Source organism: Mauremys mutica, chromosome 1 (assembly GCF_020497125.1).
Source record: "Mauremys mutica isolate MM-2020 ecotype Southern chromosome 1, ASM2049712v1, whole genome shotgun sequence".
NCBI lineage: Eukaryota > Metazoa > Chordata > Testudines > Geoemydidae > Mauremys > Mauremys mutica.
In genome coordinates, this window is record NC_059072.1 from 362,120,358 (window position 1) to 362,130,511 (window position 10,154).

General features: G+C 45.3%; 1 protein-coding gene across 1 annotated transcript; it reads left to right on the plus strand.

Annotated features, from left to right (window-relative positions):
• Window positions 1–4,455: 4,455 nt before the first annotated feature.
• LOC123356024 (putative olfactory receptor 52P1) lies at window positions 4,456–5,394 on the plus strand. Its single transcript, XM_044998960.1, has one exon. The coding sequence runs from the start codon at window positions 4,456–4,458 to the stop codon at window positions 5,392–5,394; it is 939 nt and encodes a 312-aa protein (XP_044854895.1).
• Window positions 5,395–10,154: the final 4,760 nt, after the last annotated feature.

Genomic DNA, 10,154 nt, shown 5'->3' on the forward strand with positions numbered 1-10,154 from the left:
TGATGTGGCTGATGTGATTCGGTCCTATGGTGATGTCCCTTGAATAGATATGTGGACAGAGTTGGCAATGGGCTTTGTTGCAAGGATAGTTTCCTGTGTTAATGCTTTTGTTGGGTGGTTGCTGGTGAGTATTTGCTTCAGGTTGGGGGGCTGCCTGTAAGCGAGGACTGGCCGGTATCCCAAGATCTGTGAGAGTGAGGGATCATCCTTCAGGATAGGTTGTAGATCCTTGATGATGCACTGGAGAGGTTTTAATTGGGGGCTGTAGGTGACGGCTAGTGGCGTTCTGTTTCTTTCTTTGTTGGGCCTGTCCTGCAGTAGGTGACTTCTGGGTACTCTTCTGGCTCTGTCAATCTGTTTCTTCACTTCAGCAGGTGGGTAAGAAAAGAAAGCCATTGTTAATTGCTAGGCTGATCATCCTGCAATACTCAGTTTGCCCTGACAATCTAGCCCCTGGTATCGGAGAATCATTTCTTCACTCCTCAGGAAGTCTCTCAAGCTGAAGTTCTCCAGGGTCTATTTTCTGCTCTTCCTGCTGCTCAAAGAACTGAGGGAATTGTCTGGGAGTCCTGCCAACCTGAGAGTCTGCAGGGACAGTGCAGAGGAATCATAAAGGTTGCTTTCCAGCACAGTGAGTGTCAGATATGTGAGATCAGTACACTGATTATCAATGTTATGCTTTTGATACATCTTTCTATTCTCCATCGCCTCACCCTGCCTACATCTACGAAAGCTGTCAAACTACTGATAAATCGTGGTGTTATTTCTTTTCAAAGTTGTAAGTATGAAATAATTCTTATTTCTGCTAAAGCATCTAAACTATAAAGGGTTTAACTTATAACCAGTTTCTTTATAACTTCCTCTATCAGAGGTGTGAAATTCACTCTAGTGCTACTGCTATAGAGTGCATTTAGAACTGTGATATTTTGTAACTTTCTAATCTCAAACTGCTTTTAACATTTTATATTTACTTATTGCTTCATTGATTTTAAATAAAAGGTCTTGATTGACTAGTTCTGTCTCAGTGTAATTTCCTGTCAGATATATCCCAATCTCCTTGTATAAATTCTGTGAAGCCTGATTCAAGACGAACTTTATCTTCTGATCACACATATTGGCGAGCCATACCCATATTATTAATATCTATAAATTATTATTAATATTATTAATTAATTAGAAAATTAATTATTAAATAAAACTAAATTAAGTGGATAAATTCCACTGTCCCTACTAACCCTCCCCAAATCAGGCTACACTTTCCTGTTCCAGTAAGGAGATTTCCTCAGCAGAATTATGGTGAGTTGCTTGTTTCTGCATTAAAGTTAGTGCTGAGGGCTCATGAAGGGTTCCAGGGTTCAAGTCAAGAACCACCTGGGCAGGAATTCACCAGCACAGCAGTTTGAACTGTTTGGTATTGTCAGAAACACCAAGGGATTTACCTGGTAAAATTGGAACTACAAATGTGCTGGAAACAGTTTAGACAAATAGTTGATTTTAAGATCAGTTCCTTGTCTCTTACTTTGCCCATCTATCTGTCTCAGTAGCTTCCTTTCTGGGGGTGGTGTGGTTTTTCTTCTGGTTCATTCAAGTTTTTCAATTCAGCAACTTCACTGTCCTGTTAGAAAGTGCAGCCAAAGCTTCCGCAGTTGGTATTTCTATTACAAGAGGGTTCACAACAAGAATGGGTCTCACACTGGCCATATTCTGCTCTCACATTCTGTCTTCACTGGGTTACACCAGATTGACACTGGCCTCCTTGAGAACAAAATCAGGGGCACGTGTTTCAGAATTCCTGTCCTTCACATCCGGTCTCATAGTGCATCATAAACTGGGGGTTTCTTACAAACTCTTTCAGCACCCTAACAGAATAGCGCTCTCTGTCGCAGGACCTGAAACCGTGATTTTCACAGATTGGAACTGAAATTTAAACACTAAGGGTGAAATCTAGGTCCTATTAAGATCAAAGGAAAATCTCCAAACTCAGCCAGGATTTCATCCTAAATCCATATGTAAGGAGTTAAATAAATGGCCTGACTTACACCCGCTATGAGCCTCCACTGACATCAGCTGGAGTCATCCAGTGGCCTCTAAGGATGGGCGAGCTCGTTTGGACCAATGAAGAACTGACAGGAGAGTTGCTGAGATCTCACACTCACAGGCTTAGAGGTTTAAAACAAATAGGATAACATATTTTTTCATGAAGGGAGAGGGGTCTTCTCTCTGTGTGCCCTTGCATTTCTGGTTGGGAAGGAAGAGGAAGAGAAGCACAGGAAGGCAGTTGTTATTGCCCCAAAGGGTCCGAGGTACTCTGCAAGAACGAGACCGACTCCACACTGAGAGTAATTGGCTTTAATGAAGGTAAAGTGACACATCTGCAACGGGGACCCCAAGCGTTGCTGTCACTGAGACAGGGACCCAGCGCCCTGTAGCTCGGCCTGGGGTGAAGTCCAAAAACAAACACAAAGCATGCTCATTTTATACAAACAGCAGCATATCAGCTCATACATAATGCAATAGAAACTCTCCACCCTCCGGGGCTGCCCCCCTGGCCAACAGCCAGGGGCTTGCCACGCAGCAGTCCCAGCCGGTTGCGGCAGGTTAAAGCTAGCATGCTGTGTCCTACAATAACCGGAGGCTGAGAAAGCGAAACTGCCTAAGCTAAGCCGTAACAAAATCTTCCGTGGTTCCCTAGCCTCCTACAGCAGTAAAAATAAAAACATGTTTCTCACTTAGAAGAAATCAAGTGGTGTTGGAAATCTCACTGGGGGAGATCCAGGAATGCACAGTATATGTGGACGGGGGAGGCTGGGACATTCAGTACCCAGAGCACCGTGGCACGGAGTCCTGAAACTGGATGAAACAGGGAATGGACATCCTGCCTAATGCACTGACCAAAGAGGTGTAATGAGGTCTCCTGGGTCGCAGGGCATCGCAGACTGTAATGTAACATGGACTCCATTGTAGCAGGTTGTCTCTGACACCTTCCTCCTTCCAGACAGTCCCTCCTCCCATAAGCAACCCCACTACAGCCTCGTTGCAATGTCAGCAGTAGCCTCAGGAACGCGTGTGTTTCTAATGGGCTGCGATACATTAAATATTTGTGTCATTTTGAGGAAGAGTTACTCACGCTGGCTCCTTTTAGTCTCCAAGTCCCTGCTCCCTCCTGCCAGGTCTGCCCCTCTCTCCTTCCCTGCACAGGCTGAGCTGCTGCTGGCGTTCCCTTCACCCCCAGAAAGGCAGTTCAGGCTGATCTCCCAGTGCAGGCAGATACTGAGTTTATCCCAGGGCTGGTCTACACTAAGGGGAAAAATCGATATAAGATACGCAACTTCAGCTACGTGAATAACGTAGCTGAAGTCGAAGTATCTTATATCGATAACTTACCCGTCCTCACGGCGCGGGATCGATGTCCGGGGCTCTCCATGTCGACGCCGCCACCGCCGTTCGCGGCGGTGGAGTTCCGGAATCGATAGAAGCGCGTTCGGGGATCGATATATCGCGTCTAGATGAGACGCGATATATCGATCCCTGAAAAATCAATCGCTACCCGCCGATACAGCGGGTAGTGTAGACGTAGCCCCAGACTGAGGAGGTATTTCTGTGAGATTGTTTTCTCCTGGGCAGTACTAGATTTATAATGGCTCTGCAGCCCATTCTCCTACGACTCGGATCCTGGGTTTCTCTTCTTCCCCCCTGCCCCACTTGCTCCTGCTCTTAGCTGGGCGGCTGAGGGCTCCCTTCTTCTCCACCACTCTACTCTCCGTCACTGGCAAGCAGCCTGTGGGGCGGGGGGAGGGGGCAGAAAGGATCCCTTAGCCACTGCTTTGCCTCTCCTCCAGGCTGCCGGTGACAGACAGTCTGCCGCTTCCCTGGGGTCAGGAAGCCCGAAGCCATGGACTGTCAACCAGTCACCCGCAATGGAGTGGAGCAGAGGGGACAGAGTCCCTGCCGGCCGCTCAGCTAGTTCAGTGTGGGGTGGGGGTGGGTTAGGACCAGGCACAAGGTAGGTACTTGTTCTATGTGGGGTGGGTGGGGGTGGTTCCTAATTCCCCACACAAGGGGACTCCCAGAAACAAAGAAAGAACTGGGGGAGGTGCTGGACCCAGGCTAAAGGGATTGTTAGGCTGTGCAGGGACACCTGAGAAACCCAGGGTGCCAAGTAAATGTAGCTTGTGCCTTGAGACTCTGCCAGACAGCTTGTATCCTCAAGCATGTTAAGAAAGTGCTAATTCGTAGTCAATCAAACTAGTGTGTTAAGCTTAGTTTGCATGTTTGATTATTTGCTAGGTAACCTGCTTTGAACGGTTTGCTATCCCCTATAATCACTTAAAATCCCCTATAATCACTTAAAATCTATCTGTTGTAATTAATAAACGTGCATCTCTCCCTCACAGGCATCTTGAGCATTTCTGACACCGATCGACTCTTTGACTGCCTTCGACTACCTCGACTACCATGGCATCTTTCAACCTCACCCCCTCTGACCCTTCAACATTCATCCTAATGGGCATCCCTGGCCTGGAAGCTGCCCATGGATGGATTTCCATCCCTTTCTCTATGTTCTATGTTATCGGCCTGTTGGGAAATGTCACTGTTCTCTATGTTGTAGGCAAAGAGCAGACCCTGCACAAGCCGATGTACCTGCTGATCTGCATGCTGGCGCTTACAGACATCAGCACGTCTACCTCCGTCGTGCCGAAGGCACTGTGTATATTTTGGTTCAATCTGAAAGACATTACTATGGGTGGCTGCCTCACCCAGATGTTCTTCCTTCATGCAGCTTCTGTTATGCACTCAGCTGTCCTTGTGACAATGGCCTTTGATCGTTATCTTGCCATATGTAACCCTCTGAGATATGACACCATCCTCATCAATGCACGAATAGCTAAGCTTGGGCTTGTAGGTTTGATAAGAGCTGTTCTATTTATTCTGCCCATGCCCCTGCTCCTGAGCAGGCAGCCATTCTGTGCCAACCGCATTATCCCCCACACGCACTGTGACCACATGGCTGTGGCAAAGATGTCATGTGGGGACATCACAGCCAACAGGACGTATGGCTTGGTAATAGCACTTGTAGTCATTGGGTTTGACCTGATGCTCATTGCCTTGTCCTATGGTCTAATCATCAGGGCCGTCCTCAGAATCTCCTCCAAGAAAGCCCACCAGAAAGCCCTCAACACCTGCACTGCCCACATCTGTGTGATACTGACATCTTATACTCCCTCGCTTTTCTCCTTTGTGACACATCGATTTGGTCAGGGCATCACTCCGCACATTCACATCATCTTGGCCAACCTCTATTTCCTCATCCCTCCCCTGCTCAACCCTATCATTTATGGGGTCAAAACCAAAGAGCTTCGTGACAGAGTGGGCAAATACACCTGCAAAATGTGATTGCCTGTGGCCATGGACTTTAACCTTGTGTGACAAGACGGGGAAAGGAGATCTCCTCATTAATCAAGGGTGCTTTGTCCCCGTTTGGCTGAGCTCAACATTGTGGAAGTTCACAGTCTGAGAAGTTCCTCACACTTAACATCTTATCACTTCATGACCAAGCACTGCTCTCCCCATTGCTGAGTTCCCTCTCTCTGTCCATCAGCTGATCACTTTCAGCATCACCCATCAGCCCCGCCCTCCATACACCCTGACACTCTCTCTTGCCATGACTTCCAGACCACCAGAAGATGCTGCAGCTCTCTGATGCAAGGAGGCTTTCCTTGAGATCCTGTGTGAACAGTATTCTTGATCAGTTTGACAAACAGAGACTATGCTTTCAGATAACCAAAGACAAAGAAAGCAACTATAATGCTGAACTTATTTAGCATATGTACAGTGATCTGGTGAACAAAATTTATCTGACTTTTCTAAGTCCAATCCTTCAGGAAAGTTTCAGATGGAAATTGTGAAAACAGGAAAATGGCTGCAGAGATCTAGACATTCTACTAAAGCTTGTTGGTGAGACTTGCGAAACCCTGTGTTTTTTAGAAACGGATTGCTGTGTTAAACTCCGACGTCACACTGGAGTCTAATTACTTATTGCTTGAGCCATCGATTTTAACATTGCTTCTCAGCTGGATCTTTCAAAATACACATCAACCCTTCCTGGTGTGAAAGATGTCAAAAGTTGGTTCTGAGATTTCATGTTGGATTTTCTGAAAGAGAGATTGCCACTAACCATGCTGGTGATTGAATCACTTGCAGAACTAGGTCCTTCTGCTGTGCTCTGCCCAGCACAACCTTTGTTGGCTAATATCTCATTTTTCCATTTTTTTTCTTGAGACCTTGGACAATTGGAGCAGAAGCGGAGAGTTTTGCCAGTGGATCACTGGCCTCATATTCAGAACAACCATTTGGAGCAGTTTTGGGATGAAGGTCTCAAATACATGAATGCTGCTGGTGATAAAGACTTCAGTGAACATGGCTTTTTTGCTCTGTTGTTGCTGTCACTACCTTTTAGCAATGCTGCAGTGGAAAGATTGTTTTCCCAGATGAACTTGATAAAAACTTTTGTGAGAGAAGATGCAGGAGGAGCGTTTAGAAAACATTTTTTATGTTAGGCATATATGGAATGACACAAAATTTTTGTAAACATTTTGCCCCAGCGAAAGAAATGATTGCACTGGTCACTGGTGTTATGTATGACCAGCTGCAGAAGCATTCTACTTCCGACGAAGACAATGAGGATGAAATGTTGCCTTTTAGAGTATAACAGTAACAAACTAATTCAACTCAAAATATAGACACTGACTGCAGTCATTGAATGCAATTAGAAAGAAATAATATAATAATAATATTGTTGATTTTACACTCCATATATTTTGGGCTGCTTTTGGGCTATTTTTAACACTGTTGTTTGCTGTTTTTCATTTGAAACAGCTGCCAATCGTCAATCGGGATACAAGTACCGGTATTGGGGGGTTGATTTTGAATTTGATCATCATCTCATAGCTTTGTTGTTAATGTGGACAAACTCCTGCTTGGGTTTTTACTCTTTTTTTTAAAATCACATCTGTACTAGATAGCTAAAAAAATCTTCCATTTGTTAGTTGATGTATAGACCAATATGTTAATAAAAAAAAACAATAACTTTGTTTCAATAAATAGACTGAGCAATTTTAGGTTATTTTTTAAGTGATTTGAGGCTATTCATGCAGTAGAAATTTGGCAAACTACCTCAAGCTGAACTAGAGGAAGAGCAGCAACAGCCAGAAACACAAGGGCCAGAGAAGCCAGCCGAAAGGCAGAGTTGGGCTGGAGCCAGAGAAGCAGCACTGAGCCAGAAGGTTTAGAGCTGGGCCAGAGGCTTGGCAGCTCCCCCTACTCCACACTGGGGCATCCCCTTGCAGCAGCTCCTCACAACCCACCCTCCGCCCTGAGGCACCCCCTCCCCGCCCCAGGTCACTCCTGCTCCACACATGAGCACCCCGAGCACACCGTCGCTGCTTCACTTCTCCCGCCTCCCAGGCTTGCGGCGCCAAAGAAAATGGCACCCCCCAAATCCTAGTCGCCTAAATGGTTGCACCGGCCCTGCATGGACACAGAATTCTCTCAGAGCACAGGCCCTGGCAATTAGGACATCATGGTGGTAATGGGACAGGTTCATGCCATGGAATGCCGATTCTGGGCCCAGGAAACAAGCACAGACTTGTGGGACCGCATAGTGTTGCAGGTCTGGGATGATTTCCAATGGCTGTGAAACTTTCGCATGCAGAAGGGTACTTTCATATGCATAAGGGCACTTTCATGCTCCATCCTTAGAGATTTTTAAGGCCCAGTTTGACAAAGGCCTGGCTGGGATGATTTAGTTGGAATTGGTCATGCTTTGAGCAGAGGGTTGGACTAGATGATTTTCTGAGGTCTCTTCCAACCCTAATCTTCTATGATTCCATGAAGAGAGCACCCTGGGGTGGGGACACCCAAGGTCCTTTCCTAAGTGAACATGATGAGAGTGGGGGTTCAGCGTCCCAGGAATCCTAGGCCCTGCTGGGTCGCCATTACAAGGACTGCCACACAGGAGAGTGGAAGGGGAGTCCTTGAGGTCAGGCAGGCCTCTGGGTAAAGGGAGTGAGAGTGGGGACTCAGACCCTTGTGCTAGCCAATTCCCATGGGGTAGTGCAGAAGCCAGGAAAGTTCCCCACAATAGTTCCGGAACTGGGAGAAACTGTTGGGTTGGATTTTAGTGACATGTAAAGAGATATATGAGGTGTGAAATATTCATATAAATCATAAAAGCTGAAATGTTTAATTTTGTGGGGCAACTTTCTGCATAATATGTATGTAACATCACTACACGAGACGGCTTCTCAGAGACTGGTATCATGTAAAACCTTTTTCCTGTACTATTTTATTATGGGCAGTAAACCTGACATTGGTTATTCATAGAATCATAGAAGACTAGGGTTGGAAGAGACCTCAGGAGGTCATCTGGTCTAACCCCAACTACATCATCTTAGCCAAGGCTTTGTCAAGCCAGGCCTTAAAAAACTTCTAAGGATGGAGATTCCACCACCTCCCTAGGTAACCCATTTTAATTGGCCTCTTGAACAAAGTTCATATCAGATGAAAGCTTGTTCAAGGAATTGACTACACAATTTATCGACAACCTGTATGAATCACAGCTTGCTCTCAGATTTTGGTATTGAGACACAATGAAGGCATCCAGAGAAATCATTCTCCTGTGCAAAAATGCTGTTGAAATGCTGTGGTTCTGGCTGGCGCTGCTCTGCCTCCAGCTCACCTTCAGGTGGTTTGCCAGATTTCTGCTGCATTAATATCCCAAATTCACTTAGAAGCTAACTCCAAAGTAGCCCAATCTATTTCTTAAAATATTTCGTCAGATATATAGAACAGATTTGATATGTTCAAAAAATGCTTCAAGTCCCAGCAGGAGTTTGTCTACATCAGAAACAAAGCTAAGAGATGACAATCAAATTCAATATTAAAACCCCACTACTGGTACTTGAATCCTGATTGAGGTTTGGGAGGTGTTTCAAACAAAAAAGAGTGAATGATGGATTTTAAAATAGCCAAAAGGTAGCCCAAAACATATGTAGTGTAAAACAAAACAAAACAAAACAAAATAAACCCAGTAACATTACAATATTATTTATGTATAATTCCATTCAATGATGGTAGTCAATGTCTATATTTTGAGTTGAATTAGTTTGTTATTGTTAGTCTCTAAAAGGCAATATTTCATCCTAACGGTCTTTGTCGGCAGTAGAATGCTTCTGCTGTTGGTCGTACATATCAGCAGTGACCAGTGCAATCATATGGATTGAACACATTCTGAAGTACATACACCTCAAATCCAGGGTAACACAGTCATGTTCTCAAAAACACACTGTTTCACAACTCTCGCCTACAAACTTTAGTAGAATGTCCTCAATTCCTGCAGCAGCGTTCCAGTATTAGCACCCTCCAACTGACACTTTTGGTTTATCCTCCAGGATTCCTGAATGATTGGAAGTAGAAAAAATGGGTACATTTTGTTTATTGGATTACTGCACATATGTTAAAGAAGTTCAGCATTGTAGTATCTTTCTTTGTCTTTGGCTCTCTGAAGCTCTTTTGGCTTCCATTATTCTGAACTGAGCCAGAACCCTATTCACAAAGGGACTAATGGAAAGCCACCTTGCATCAGAAAGCTGCAGTATCTTCTAGTTGTGTTGAAGTCCTGGAAAGGCCGATGGACAGTGTGTGTGGGAGTGGGGGCTGATGTGTGATGCTGAAAGAGGTCAGGCTATGGTCAGAGAGAGGAAATTCAGGAACAGAGAGAGCAGTGCTTGGTCATGGAGTGATAAGACGTTAGGTATGAGGAACTTCTCAGACTGTGAACCTCCACAATGCTGAGCTCCACAAAACTGGCACAGAACACCCTTGATTGATGAGGAGATCTCCTTTCCCCCTCTTGTCACACAGATTTAAAGTCAGGGCCCCAGGTGATCACCTTCTGCAAGTGTATTTGCCCAATTTCTCACAAAGCTCTTGGGTTTTGACCCCATAAATGACAGGTTGAGCATGGGGGGGACAAAGAAATAGAGGTTGGCCAAGATGATGTGAACTTGGGGAGCGATGCCCTGACCGAATCGGTGGGTTAGGTTCGAGAAGAGATTTGAAACTTAAGACATCAACATCACACACATATGGGCTGA

Bases quoted from the DNA above. Each gene is read 5' to 3' on its own strand.
- LOC123356024 (XM_044998960.1), top strand. From the start codon at position 4,456: ATGGCATCTTTCAACCTCACCCCCTCTGACCCTTCAACATTCATCCTA.